The 15,219-nt window shown below is 35.8% G+C and overlaps 1 protein-coding gene across 1 annotated transcript in view; it reads right to left on the bottom strand.

Annotated features, from left to right (window-relative positions):
• Positions 1-5,822, bottom strand: part of LOC124606953 (ATP synthase subunit C lysine N-methyltransferase) — a 95,334-nt gene extending 89,512 nt beyond the window's left edge. Inside the window, exon 1 of the mRNA XM_047139077.1 lies at positions 5,664-5,822. Coding sequence (XP_046995033.1) covers positions 5,664-5,712 — 49 coding nt within the window. The 5' untranslated portion in view covers positions 5,713-5,822. The remainder of the gene's footprint in view (positions 1-5,663) is intronic.
• Positions 5,823-15,219: the final 9,397 nt, after the last annotated feature.

Raw genomic sequence — 15,219 nt, 5'->3', positions numbered from 1 at the left:
TGCTAGTGACAGACTTTCCACATCAGGAGGAGTTTCGTCACTCGTTTCTTCACCAGGCCGCCACGATTCCAGGATTTGTGTCATCCACCCTATTTGCAGTAGAGGCCACCTTTATATGAGGACTGGTATCTTCAGCTTTCGTAAGTCATTTGTGGAATAGTATGCAGAACCCCCATTGTATGGTGACAGCGAATCATCAGCATAGGTGCAGCTGGACTGTGTGGGCCAGGATAACTGACAACCATATTTTGTGGCCAGCCTTCTCAATTGTCTCTTCCCTGGTCGATGGATTGGACGAGGGTGTCCAGTTGCGTGGCCGGATCTCAACCCATGTGATTTCTGGTTAAGGGGGCCATCTGAAAAGTATCGTGTAAGCAGAGCCCATTAAAGATATCGAGACACTGGAGCAGCGTATTCATGCTGCCTTTGACAATATTTGCTTGCAGCCTCACTGATGTGAATGTTTTGAGACAGAACATGCTAAGGAGCATAAACACAAGCATTGAGGCACATGGAAACCATTTTCAACACGTACTGTAACAGTGGCTGCATGGTATAGCGTGTATTAGACCACAATCTCTGTAACAATATATGATAGAATAAATGGTATCTATTGTGGAAACCATACATTTTTGAACATTAGTTCATCAGACCTTTTTATTCCATGTGCTCTCATCAATTGATCCCTACAGTTTGTACAAGGTGGGAAAAAAATCACCCTGTATATGTGGAGGTAACATGATATATTCCATTTTGCATAGGACCACAAACCACTTGAGAATGGTCTATACAGCTGAAACTAGTTGTGAACAAATAATGTTAATACAGCAGAAGTAGAAAATGCCATCTTCTTTTAATGCTTTTCATGAGTTAATATGTTTAGGAGTGTGTTGTGAATATTATAAAGCTTTTTTTTTTCTGTTGCGTACATTTTCTGTACAGAATACCAGAGATAGAGTGTATGTGAGCAGATGTTTAACTATGTTAGCATCTCATCCAAATGCATTTGAGGGGATAAAAAAGTTCTATATCATATATGCTATTCGATTCAGAAACACAACTTCAAAAATCAGCTGTGGAAACATGATAGCTCAAAGTAGCACATCCCTCAACTTGACTTCATCAGTACGCCTAACCAAAAGTCCACAGTGGTCATTTAAAACGTAATTATAATCTGATTTTGAGTATAACACATTCTTGTTGTTTTTTCCATTTTTTAAATCTGCTTAGCTTTTTTACTTAGCAAAGGCCCTGACCGATCCATCCCTGATTCCAAATTTTAACATCTGTTACATATATTATAATAAGGTAATCAGGGATTCTTGAATCAGCATCAGACGGTGTTTGTTATAAATTTCTAAACAGTGATTTATAAGACAATAAGGATTGCAGCAACCAGAGGGCTCCCAGAACATGTTTTGGAGGGGAGGGGGGGGGGGGGGCAGCGGAAAAGGAGAGAATTAAAAAGACTGTTGTTGTGTGGTGAAATAGAGGACTGTGTAGCACTACAATGGGAAGAGGGAAGGGGAGAGATGGGTGTAGAACGACGACTAATGATGGCTGAAGCCATGACGATTACAGGAACATGGTAAGTACAGCAAGGAGAGTTCCCACCTGTGGAATTCCGAAAAGATGGTGTGGTAGAAAGGGTCCAGATGTCACAGGCTGTGAAGCAGTCATTAAAATTAAGAATGTCGTGTTGGGCCGTGTGCTCAGCAACTGGGGGTCCAGTTAAGCTGCAACCACAGCAGTCCTCGAATATCCGATCAGTCACGCAGTTTCTGAAATGCCCGTGCCGAGCCTCTAGGCCATCACAATCTGCCCTTGATCAAACTTGTATGGAAGGCACACCTTTCCCATTCTACGCATGGACAGCACGCTCACTGATACATGCACCGTGCGTGTGTCTGACACACAGCATTCCTAGCCAGGTGACACTACTATCACCTGTACAGGTTTACATCAACAGTAGGTCTGTGGTAATAACGTTCTGGATTATCAATGTAACTTCATACATGTACACACCATCGGCAGGTATATAAATGATTAGAGTTGCACATAGACAAGTAGAATTGCCACCAGAGTGCATTAATGCTGTTATCAGATCTGGTAGGGTACAAAAGGGGCACGAACAATGTCAGATGCTGAATGACCACTGTGAAGGACATGGAGATGCCGCATACACATTTGAATCAGTGTTATCAGCACTTGACAGCTTTAGATTGGGGCTTTGTCATGGGTCTCTATTTCATTGCCTGGTCAAATTGTGCAGTATAGAAATTTGTGAGGCATTTGGACATAGCAGTGGTCCTATGTATGGCAATGTGGGAGCTGGTATACCAATTGTTACGGTTCTGTTTGATTGACCACCATAAGGGGGGATCGCCATATTGTGCAGCAACGTAAACCCTTCAAATCTGTGCCTACTATCCAACAACAAGTAACAGATCCCCTGCAACATTCTGTGTCATACTGCACCAATAGTTGGAGAATACAAACAGGTGGACTAGAGCATTACTGCCCCCGGTATACGGTGCCATTAACACCATAACACAAACGGTTGCATTTGGAGTGGTGCATGACCAGGAAGAATGGACTGCTCTGTGTTCAGTGATGAATCGCGGTTCTGCTGTACCTCAGATGACCATTGTCAATGAGTACTGGAGTTATCTACGGTGAGGCCCCATTCTTCCAGTGTTTTGGAGAGACTCAGTGGTGCTATTCCTCACATCATGCTGTGGGAAGTCATGGCTGGTAGTAATAGAGGGAACTCTGGCAGCACCAACTGTGTGTCATGAACATCCTGCATCCTATGTTACCTATTATGGTACAAAACATCTTGTTCAAGAACCACAAAAGAAGGAGCTACATCTAGAAATCAATACCAAATGATAAATGTCAACATATTAGTATTAATTAATCCAAAAAATGTGTAAAAATAGCTTGACAAATGCCAAATCTTATCCAGGAGCAGATATCAACTCAGATTACAACCTAGTCATCAGAGAATTGTGAGTTAATATTAAAATTATTTGGAAAGGTATGAAAAGAGAAATTATGAATTTAGAGACATTAAAGAAAGGGGGAAAGTCAAACAAAGCAGAAGAATATTTTGTAATAAAATTCAGTCACCCGGGTAACATCAATGAAAGGTAGAAAAACTTTAAAAGTATTTCAAAAGAAGCAGTGAAACAAGTGTTAGGGATAGAGATTAGAGAGAGAATAATGTAATGTTCATAATGGATTAAATCATCAGTAAAATGAAGGGAAGGCGGAGGTAGAAAAGCATTAACATGGAAGATGGAAAATGAATCTACAAAACTTTAAATAACAAATTAATAAAGTAGACTGGAAGAAATGTAACAACGTCAAACAGTTAGAGTGACTGACAGCCGTCGTGACACAATGTATAAAGAAGTGATGGCGCTGATGTGTAAGAAGAAGGGATGGAAGCATCGAGACAGAGATTGAGGTTGGCAGGATGGTGAATGGCCAATGTGAAGTGAAGGAGGTGCAGAAGGAATACAATGAGAGGCTATACAATGGTGGATGAAGACAATACAGAACAACATGAACACGAAGTAGAAAGTATAATAAAGAGAGAACTGGAAGCCGTTCCTAAGGAGATGAAAAATGAAAGGGCACAGGCACTGAGAGCTGCCAACAGAAACATTAAAAACTTCAGATGTAAAGGAAGAGCTGTTGGGAATATGCACAGAAATATAGTCGAAGGTAGAGTGGCATAATGACTTCTTGCAATCAATCTTGGTACCCATCGAAAAGAAAAACAACACAGTAAAATGTGAGGAACATTTGTGTGTATGTTGATACCATATGTGGCCTAGGTTTTTACCGAGTGAGATGAACAGAACAACTTGCTGCAAGTCAGAACAACTACTCCTGACAACTGCTTACTGTACTTCATTCAAATCAGGACTGAACAAGTTCTTTGTAAAACTGCACTTATCTCTCAACACTTATTTGCTAAGGTACTTCAGGATATTCTGCCTTAGCACTAGTATTTAATGGATCTGACATGGAAAGTCACTGGAGATTAACAGAAGCATTTGGTACTCCTTTGAAAACTCACAACCAAACTGCCACCTTTCGGCCTATTCTAGGTCCTTACAGATAAGTATGTCACCACATCTATGACTTCATACATTTGTTGGCTTTCCTAACTCGCAATAAAATGTTACTTTTCAACCTAACCTTGACCTTGAGATACACTACAGATCAGACTGCTACCGCAAACGACATTCCAAAAACTAATTCAGAAAAAAAAGAAATACTGGCAGTGTTCTGCTTTCTTTCTGTTTGTGTATACATGAAGTCACATGCCACATCATCATTATGTTATAGAATGATGGCAACATTCTGTATTGGTAGGTTCAGTTGATCCATCACTGGGAGGGCAGAATATGAAACGTCACAACTTCAGATAGCAAATACCAGCCTTTTAAACTTCTGCTGAACAAAAAACATCAATTCAGAATGAAGGTTTCTTCTAGGCACTCAAGTTTCATGCAATGTATCACAATAATGATATTAACTTCATAGTGCCAGAAAACGTTGTGCAACCGCCCCCAAGGAAATCCCTTCCATTCCCTTACCTTCCAAATGGAGCCGTTCTACGAGTCACATGTTAATGGTGAAATAATAATAGAGTGAAATGTGTATGGAACACAAACCAACCCCACATCTCTGCATGAACCATCCTGATACCATATGGTGGTGGACTGATTGTTTAGTATAGCGGTATATACCAATCCAAGTGGCCATTTGAACACTGAAAGCTACAGAAACAAAATAATCCAAGCTTCTGTTTGTTAGTTGACAAAACAATTGGGGATTGATTCTTATTATACGTAAGGCCTAAAACACAACTAGTCTTGGTTAGCTGAGGCATATACTTTTGATTTAAGTACACATAGGAATGTATTGCATTACATGTCAGTCATTGATATTCATAAATTCTCTCTTCTCTAGCATATTAGTACAACCAAAACTCAAAGAAAAATGAACGCTGATAATCCCTGAAATATCGGCCTATCTGTTCCCCCTCTGCTATGTTGTTGGCTACATTTCATCCAACAAATCTTATTAGCCTTTTAAATAGGCCTATATTAGTTAATGTGTGATTTCAAAACACTGTCGTCAAGCTTAAGGAAACGTCGGTGCAGGAAATTTCACAGTATTTTTCAACTATTTGTCTAATGCAATAAAATTTGATCAAAGTACAGTACCGAAACAAACCTACAGGAAATCAATCACAACAATTTACACATATTTTGGTTAGTGAGTGATATTGTCGCCAAAGAACTTCCCCCCCCCCCTCTTTTTTTTTAAATATTGATTGCCGTGATAGCCCGATCTGTTGTGTAACCCAAAGTAAATACAAACGGTGGTAAGTTAGGTCTGTAGCGTAGCCTAGCGTTTACGTCCTCGCCATAATAAACATACTTTTCGAAGTAAAAACTTAAACCGCACGGTAAATTCTCCGACGAGTACTTAGACGTATTATGTACAGATGACGAAAATAAAAACTACAAAAGTGCATGAGTGGCATTATGTAGCTTTTACTCAATATATGCCTGGAACTGAATTTTTTGAAGTACATTAAATCTTATACACATAGCAATATTCCTTAATGCCAACAACACCTGTAATGCCAACAAGCAAAAGACCGGTTTTACTCCTTGACTCTTCCATTTCTCCACACGCTCATCAAAACATCTACATACAGTGTTAGGGTGCGAATTAACTCTTAACAATAATCTGTTTAACTGTAACTGCTGCATTGTTGTAAATCTTTTGTTTACAGTTGATAGTGTTTTTAAAGATTACTGTATCAAGTTCAATTTCCTAAAAAAGTACAAAAGAAATTTTTAGTCTTTGCGGCTTCCCAACCACGAAATGTGTTCGAGTCTTTCGAGATGCTTGCGCCTTTGCGGTATTCAAAATCGATTCGGACATTGTCAGTCGATAAAGAGTCAACTCCGTTTGGAAACATCACAAAAATCATCTAAAAATGACAGTTATGCATTCCGTCATCATTTCAGTTCTCCTCAATTTTCATACAATCGCGGCTAGATTGAATGAGTATCTCAAAAGAGTACTGAGAGTTACCTTGCGCTCGTTTCAAAATTTTCCACTCAGAAAACTACGTTTTCGAAAACTTTTTTTTATAAGAACACCGCAGCAAGGGAAGTTCGAGGCTATCGACGGCGCAATGCTCTTTATAATGAGATTAGATTAGATTAGTTTTTCGTTCCATAGATCCGTGTTGAGGAGATCCTCGTGGATGTGGAACATGTCACTATTTTTTTAAGCTGAAGTAACAATACTAGTGGTATGAATATATACAATACATCATTTGTTTCTATTAAAAAATTCGTCAATGGAATTCAAGGAGTTGGCCACTAGTAAGTCTTTCAGGCTCCTTTTAAACTGATCTTTATTTGTAGCAAAATTTTTTATGTTTGCTGGAAAATTGTTGAAGATGAGTGTTCCTGAGTAGTGGACCCCTTTTTGAACTAAAGTAAGTGCTTTTAAGTTCTTGTGCAGATCATTTTTGTTCCTGGTATTGTATGTATGAACTGAGCTGTTTGTTGGAAAAAGAGATATATTATTTAGGACAAATTTCATTATGGAGTAAATATACTGAGAGGCAGTAGTTAGTATACCCAGTTCTTTGAAGAGGTTTCTACAAGACATCCTTGAATTTACTCCACAAATAATACGTATTACACGCTTTTGGACTCTGAAAACTTTTGTTTGACTTGACGAGTTACCCCAAAATATTATACCATATGACATTATGGGATGAAAGTAGGCAAAGTATGCAAGCTTTTTCACTTTTATGTCGCCTATGTCTGCTAACATTCGAATTGCAAATACAGACTAGTTAAGGCGTTTCTGCAGTTCTGTGGTGTGTTCCTCCCAACTGAATTTATTATCAAGTTGTAATCCCAGGAATTTACGACTGTGAAACTCTTCTATCTGCTCTTCTTCGTACTTTATGCATATGCTGGGTGGAAACCTCTTACAAATCCTGAATTGCAGATAGTGAGTCTTTTCGAAGTTTAATGTCAGTGAGTTGGCTGTAAACCATTTATTAATATCCATGAAAATATCATTAGCAGATCTTTCTAGAACTACACTCAACATACTATTTATTGCAATACTTGTGTCACCTGCAAACAAAACGAACTCTGCTTCCGGCAGTGTAACTGATGAGAGATCATTAATGTACACAAGAAAAAGCAATGGCCCTAAGATGGATCCTTGTGGGACACCACATGTAATTTCTTCCCATTCTGATGATGACTGATGATTTAATTCACTAGTCCCTTGCACTGACACTCTTTGTTTCCTGTTAGCGAGGTATGACTTGAACCATTTTGCAGCACTGCCCGTGACACCATAGAATTCTAATTTATTTAAAAGGATGTTGTGGTTTACACAATCGAATGCCTTTGAAAAATCACAGAAAATACCTGCTGCTTGTAACTTGTTATTTAATAAATTAAGTACATTTTCACTGTAGGTGTAAATAGCCTTTTCGATATCAGAACCCTTCAGAAATCCAAACTGTGTTCTTGATAATATGTTATTTGTGGTCAGATGGTTGAGAAGCTGCCTGTACATTACTTTTTCTAAAATTTTTGAGAATGCTGGCAAAAGTGAAATCGGTCTGTAGTTTGATGGCATCTCTTTATCCCCTTTTTTGAATAGAGGCTTAACATCTGCATATTTCAGCCAGTCAGGAAATGTCCCAGTTATAATTGACTGGTTACACAAGTAACTTAGAATTGTACTAAACTCACAAGAACATGCCTTAATTAACTATGTTGATATTTCATCGTAACCACTAGAATGGTTTGTTCTTAAAGATTTTATTATGGAAGTTATTTCTTTTGGTGAAGTGAGTGACATATTCATGTACCTGAAGCTATTTGTAAAGGCTAGTTTCAGATACTCAAGGGTATTATTTACTGATCCTGACAATCCCATTCTATCAGTAACGGGTATAAAGTACTTGTTAAATAGATTTGCCACACTATGCCCATTGGTTACTAATGTGTCATCTACACTTAGTGCTATATGCTCCTGTTCCTTTCTGGTTCTACCAGTCTCCTCTTTCACTATATCCCATATTGTTTTTATTTTGTTCCCTGACATTGCTATCTTCTTCTTGTAGTGCATTTGTTTAGATGTCTGGATTACTTTTTTTAATATTTTACAGTATTCCTTGTATTTAGCTAAACCATCAGCATTGAAGCTATTCTTGGTCGACAGATACATTTTCCTTTTTGTCTTAGAGGAAATCTTTATTCCTTGTGTGATCCATGGTTTTATTATAGACTTCTGTTTAATTTGAGTAACTTTAAGAGGAAAACAGTTTTCAAACATGGTACTGACATTGTTCATGAATGTGTTAAATTTTTCATTCATGTCATGAACACTATAAACATCTTTCCAGTTCATATCTTTGAGCAGTTTTCTAAAATACTCAATTTTTGGTTGATTGAGTACTCTCCTGTACTCAGATTTAGCAGTCTTTATAATCTGCTTAGAATTTACATCTAAAACAAGGAGCTGCATGTCATGATCCGATAGTCCATTTATTACAGGTTTTATGATGTGATTTTGTTCCTTTGATTTGTCTAAAAAAATGTTATCAATGGCTGTCCTTGAGGATTTAGTGATCCTAGTTGGAAAGTTTACAGTGTGAGTTAGATTGAAACACAACGTTACTAACTGCAGTAAATGTTTACTCGAAGATTGCATTAGAAAATCTGTATTAAAGTCACCAGCAATCAAAATTTCTTTGTTTCTTCCTGTTAAATAACCCAGAAGAGCTTCTAGATGATTTATGAATAGATTATAATTTCCTGCAGGTGCTCGGTAAATAGTTACTATTATATAGGATCTGTTATGGAACTCTACTTCTGTTGCACATGAACTATTTAATTTCAGGTTCTGCTAAGCCTAAAAATATCTACATGCTGTCATATCTAAATTACTAACTGGTGCACAATACAAGTTACTCTATGATCCATTGTGGAAGGGGGGCAGCGGCTAGTTGAATATTTAACAAGGAAATTCACCAAACAGCCATAGGACTTGAGAAGTTATTTTATTTTCACAACCAGTATTGGCAAATCAATATGCCATCTTGATGCCGTATGTGCATCTCAAGTACAGACATTCAAATGTCTCAATATCGGCAAATTGATTGTCTGTACATGAGGTACATATTGAGACTGAATAAGGCATATTAAATTTCCGAAATTGGTTGTGAACATAAAATAACTTCTCAAGTCTTTTGGTGATTTTCGTTGTTAAATACCAGTTACTGGTTGCCTATGTAAAGACTTTGCGGGCATGAAAGATTTGATCTACAGTATGGTATCTTATTCTGCTGAATTACAAAACTTAAAATATGACCATAATCTACTCATTAAGATGTACAATAATTTACGTTACAGTTTAACACAAGAAGTTAAGCATTAAAGTTAGAAAGTGTGTATTTGTCTTGAGGCGGCATAGCTCAAGCCTGCAAATTAACCAGAGTATTTGAGATTGAGAGTGCTTAGTGGCTGCCAACAAACTTTGCACGAAATTTCAAACATTTTGAAAATTTTAATGCCTGTTACTTCTCGCAAAACAATGAAAGGAAGAAAGGTTAATCGCTTACTATATTTTCTTTGTTTGTGGTAAACTTCAGCATTATGCATGACATTTAAATTATTGCTTCTTTACGAATAACTCTATTCCTAACATATTTTTCAGGGAGTATCCACATGCACCACTGAATGTATTAGAAAAATCATATCTATCATTGCATAACACACAGCAGTAGTTCAGCATATATGATGTCTTGTACATTGGACTTAGATTCAGTAAATAATGGGATGGGTGTGGGGCATTAGTTTTGGAAGCTAGAGTATAAAAGTGGACTATGTAATTAGTTTCGTTCTCCTAGGTTAATTGTCTAGTTATAATTTACATATAAATAGGATTCATTATATTTTTTATTTAATTGACAGAATGAAATGAAACATGATGGAACCTCAAAAAATTTCACATTGCATTTCAATTCACACAGGCCATCAACAGAACAGAACACGATGGGACAGAATGGGATGAAATGCCAAGGACAACGTTTCACATCGAGAAAATTTTGATGTTGATGAACAAAATGATGTCATCGTGTGTTAACGTCAAAAGTTAACCTTTTTCGCCGTGCACAAACATATTGTAGAGTGAATTGTATACTTCTGCCTCTTCATAGTATTTATTTCAATATTTTGCTTTGTTTTAATAAGAAACAACATATGTTTAGTGACACTTGGCTAATGTTTCCATTGAGAGCTCTTTCACAAAAGAAGCAAGGTAATCGAAAAGAATCAATTTGGGTTTTTAAAGTAATATAGTCCACAGCCATGGAGTTCAAAATTCACCAAATGGGAAAATTAATAATTTATATTTTATAATAACAGGGACACGCAATGCCATATTGGCCATACAGATTACCTTGGATCATAGATTGAAGAAATGGAAAGATATAGTCATACCACCTGTAGCTTTAGAAAAAGTTTTTGACAATGTTGAGTGGAATATACCCTTTGATATTCAGAAAGATAAGAGGTAGCGAAAATTCATCTACAACTTCTGCAGAAACCAGATTGCAGGTACAAGAGTTGAAGGGCAGAAAAGGGAAGCAATAGTTGACAAGGGAGCGAGACAGGTTTTAGTCTATCCCCAGCGTTACTCAATCTGTGCTTTGATCAAGCAGTAAAGTAAACCAGGAGACGTTCATACAGGCAATTGTAACGTTCCCTGGCAAACTCACGTTATTAAAGAACAAGAGTTTATTTGTACCATATACGCCGCTCTGGGCAAGTTGTATATATCGTAATTATTGAACAAAAATATTACTGAATGTGGTGTAAAAGACATTTGTTATTCTCCTTATATTTTTTGTTGTAATATTTCTCTGTATTTAGGATAGGAATTTTTCTGTATTTATTATGTGATTGTAAAATGTGTCAGTATTTGCGATAGCAGAGATATAAAATGTTGTCAGAAGAGAATAATATCGTCAATTTGCAAAGAAATGTTAATAGTCAGCAATACTATTTAAGCACAATGCATTATGTATTCTTTGGTCTTCTCTGTTCAGAAGTCATTGCGGTAGGACACTGTGAAAGAGTTTTTTACGAATGTGTAGACTTCTTTTGTCTCTGTCTGGACTTAGCCGCCATTACACGATGCGTTACGAATTAATGTGAGTTGTACTACTGTTTGATCTAAATATATTAGAATTTATCAAATGTGTGAATTATTTATGTAAATTAGCTTGCCCACGTCATTTATAAAATTTCTTTAAGAATTTTTCAGCATTTTCTAGCGGTGTTGCTGGGCTGTGCCGCGACCAACAATAGCAGCGGCGGCATATTTAAAAAAAATTATCAAACCCGTAAATCGGGAACAGATGCATAAAAATCAATAGTGAATTAAGAAATTGTTCTTCTTTTTCAGTGATCCTGTGGCTGATAAAATTTGAATTAATTATACGTTTGTGCATTCGTAGGTGGATAGTTAATGTTAGTTAACATTGAAATTTAAACAGTTTGGTTCTTTAAAATAACTCAAATGCATAGTGAAGTAGGTTTGATCAGTGATAAATGTCGGCTTGGCAATAATTAAAACATTTTCTGCTGATAGAGATAATTTTGTGTTCTATGGCTAGTGCCGGGATAAAATTCAGTAAAAATATTTAACAAAAAACCCACTGCATCTGGAAAGTGTATGCCAAGGCCGAATGATTTAAAGGACTCAATTCTCAACCTAATATTCTTAACCAGTTCATATGAGTTCACGTAAATATTATTTTTTCTTTAAATGTACGTAATTCTTAAGAAAGTAAAAATTTTTATTACCACACGAAAATAAGAGAGTGGTTCTACAACAAAGTTCGCACGAAAGAAAATTAACTTAAAAGCAAAAGATAAAATTTATTATTCTTCTTTAACGAAATTTCAAATCAATTCCATTCATTTCCACGATTTCGTTAAACAATCAAACATCAGGGAGAAATAATTCTCAGTTTTCTGATGACAATGTAATTTTTTCAGAGATGATGAAGGCCTAGGAAGAACAGTTTTATGGAAGGGAAAGTTTCTTAAAGATAGTTTATAGGTTGAATATAAAAAAAGCTAAACGAACATAATGAAATGTAGCCAAATTAAATCATGTGATGCTGATAGAGTTAGATTAGCAAATGAGAGACTAAAAGTAGTACATCAGGTTTACAACTTTGACAGCAAAATAACTGATGATGGCTAAAGTAGAGAGGATTCCAGTTGCAGACTGGCAATAGCAGGAACAGCGTTCCTAAAAATGAGAATTTTTTATCTTCAAATGCAAATATAGCTTTTAGAACGTCTCTTCTGATCATATGTGTACGGATTGTAGTACAGTATGCAAGTGGAATGTGGAAGATAAGAGGTTCAGACTACAAAGGAGCAGAAGCCTTTGTAACATGATGCTATGGAAGAATAATGAAAATTGTATGGGTAGAGCGAATAAAAAATAAGCATATACTGAATCAGACTGGGGAAATTTGGCTAAAAGAAGAGACCAATTGATAGAGGACATATGCTGAAACATAATCACAGACTTGGTAGTAGAGGGAAGTGTGTGTGAGCGTGTGTGTGTGTGTGTGTGTGTGTGTGTGTGTGTGTGTGTGTGTGTGTGTGTGTGTGTGTGTGTGTGTGTTTGTGTGTGGGGAGGGGGTGTAAAAGTTGTATAGGGAGGTATGAGCACAGTAAGCAGATTGAAATGGATGTAGGCTGGAGTAACTATTCAGAAATAAAGAGGATTGCGCAGCATAGACCAACATGAACAGGTGCATTAAGTTATTCTTCAGACTGAAGACCACAACAATGCTAATAAGTTATATAGATGGTCAATGATGTGGAGTTTGTCTTATGGAAGATTTATTGTGTTAAATTGACCTAAATATAATTTAGATTTATTTAATAAGTGTATACTTAGCACAAAAGATAATTCAGATTAAATTACTTTGTTGAAGTAGATTTTTGGTATAAGAAATAACTGCATGTTGAATCCAAAGACCTGCTACAAGTTTCAGAGAATGAAATAGTTCCTGAGCAAATGAATTTAAATTACTACCAAAATTACATACTCCAAATCAGAACATGTTGCAATATTGAAATTTAAAACAACATTGAGAACTTAGATAATAGTTTAAAAAGGTTAATACAAATATAAACTTTAATCAGTCAAATTGCTTGTAGAACTACATATGTATCAGTACACAAATGTAGGCAAAAACAACAAATGATTTTGAGATGGATACATACACTCTGATTAACAATTTAGTGTCTGGAAAAGCTGTGGAAAACAAAGAAATAAAGTGTATTTAGATATGACTTCAGAAAAAATAAATTAATAACTAAAATAATTATTTAAAGCAGGTCAATCTTTAATGAAAAATTACCGCCAAAATTTGTGGAAAATAAGGTAATTTTATTCAGTAAACTGATTTATGTGGCTATGAGTCTTTTTGATTTATCAAAAGAATTGATGTATGATTGTCATTACAATATTTATTAGTCTTACAATATGGAAAAAATAACTGAATTTTGCTTTCGAGGTACAGATTCATTCATTTGAACCAAAAAATGAAGAGCCTTATAAAGATATTAGATATATGATCCAGCTGTTTGATACTAGCGACTATCCAAATGCATATAAGATTCGAAAAGTGAAAAATAAAGCTGTAGGAAAGATGAAAACTGAATATAATGGAAAATTATGAGTGAATTTATAAAACTGGTCTAAAGGAGAATAAGTGGAGAAGAGACTCATAAAATACAAATGTCTGACAAAATGATTTATAAATCATAGAACATTATTTGATGATTATAAGCACTGCTTATTCAACAAAAAGAGTGATGCAGGACAATGATCCTAATAAGTGCTAAACAACGATTACATGCTGTAGAAGTGATAATAATGTTCTAAATCCATGATATAATAAAATAATATATTATATTAGAAAAATTAAGGAGCTAAATTTACAGATGGTTATTTTTAGATACTTAGGAATTCAAATTTCATATGTTCATTTTTATCATTACAAAATAAATTTGTTAGGTGATAATCGACTGCAGAAGAAATACCCCTTCCATAAAAATCATATCATAACTGATGCTTAATACTATTTTATATTAACTACATTAAAAATTTCATTAGTATTATAAATACAATTTGTCTAGCTTGTGTATCTTTACTGACAGCTAAAAAGATCTTGATTTTATTAATCAATTTATATAATGCTGGATGACATAAATATTTTTACGCATGTTAAGTTTCTAATTTTTTTCGATGCATTGGTGCTATTTCTTAAAATACTGTTTTATTTGGCTATATTTTTTATTATTTCCTTTACATACATCAATTTCCAAGTAATTAACGTAGCCAAAAAATGTAACTTTTATACAAATGCAGTAGAGTTCCAATAATCCAAACTAATTAGGACCAGACCTTGTTCAGACCACCAATTTGTTCAGATTGGCTGGAATTACAGTGACGAGTTTCTAGAATGAAGTATACCAAGCAGATCAGTTGGTACACCATGGTAACAAATGGGAACAAGTGTGGGAACAATGGTTCACTCTCACTCCCTGCTCTTGTTGTTGTGTATTGTTGAGACCTTTGTAGTGTCTGAGGTCCGTGCACTGCCAATTGGCTTGCACAGCACTTGGTTATGTGTTATCGATCGTGTAGTGTTGTATGTACTTTCGTCATGAGGAAACGGTAACATACAACATTAACTCTCAAAGAAAAATGAATGCTTTGAAGTGGACAGACAGTGATGAGAATGTATCTAAATTGGCAAAGGAACTGGGTGTTTGTAAAGCAACCATTTGTGATTGGAAGAAGAACCAAGTGAAACTTGAACTGTCCTATGCAATGTCTTTGGGAAAAACACTCGAAATTCAGCAGTCTTTGAAACAGTCCCAGTACCATGAAGTGGATGAAGTTATTTTCCTTTGGTTTAAAAAGGAAATAGAAAGGGGAACTCCTTTGAGTGAAGCTGTGGTTCAGGAGGAGGCTGTTTACCTGAATAAGTTATGGTGTTGAGTCTCTTAGTGTGAGTACGAGTTGGTTGGACAGATT

This window comes from Schistocerca americana, chromosome 3 (assembly GCF_021461395.2).
Source record: "Schistocerca americana isolate TAMUIC-IGC-003095 chromosome 3, iqSchAmer2.1, whole genome shotgun sequence".
NCBI classification, from domain to species: domain Eukaryota; kingdom Metazoa; phylum Arthropoda; class Insecta; order Orthoptera; family Acrididae; genus Schistocerca; species Schistocerca americana.
The sequence above is the reverse complement of the archived record's forward strand: the minus strand, read 5'-3'. Positions and strand labels throughout refer to the sequence as shown.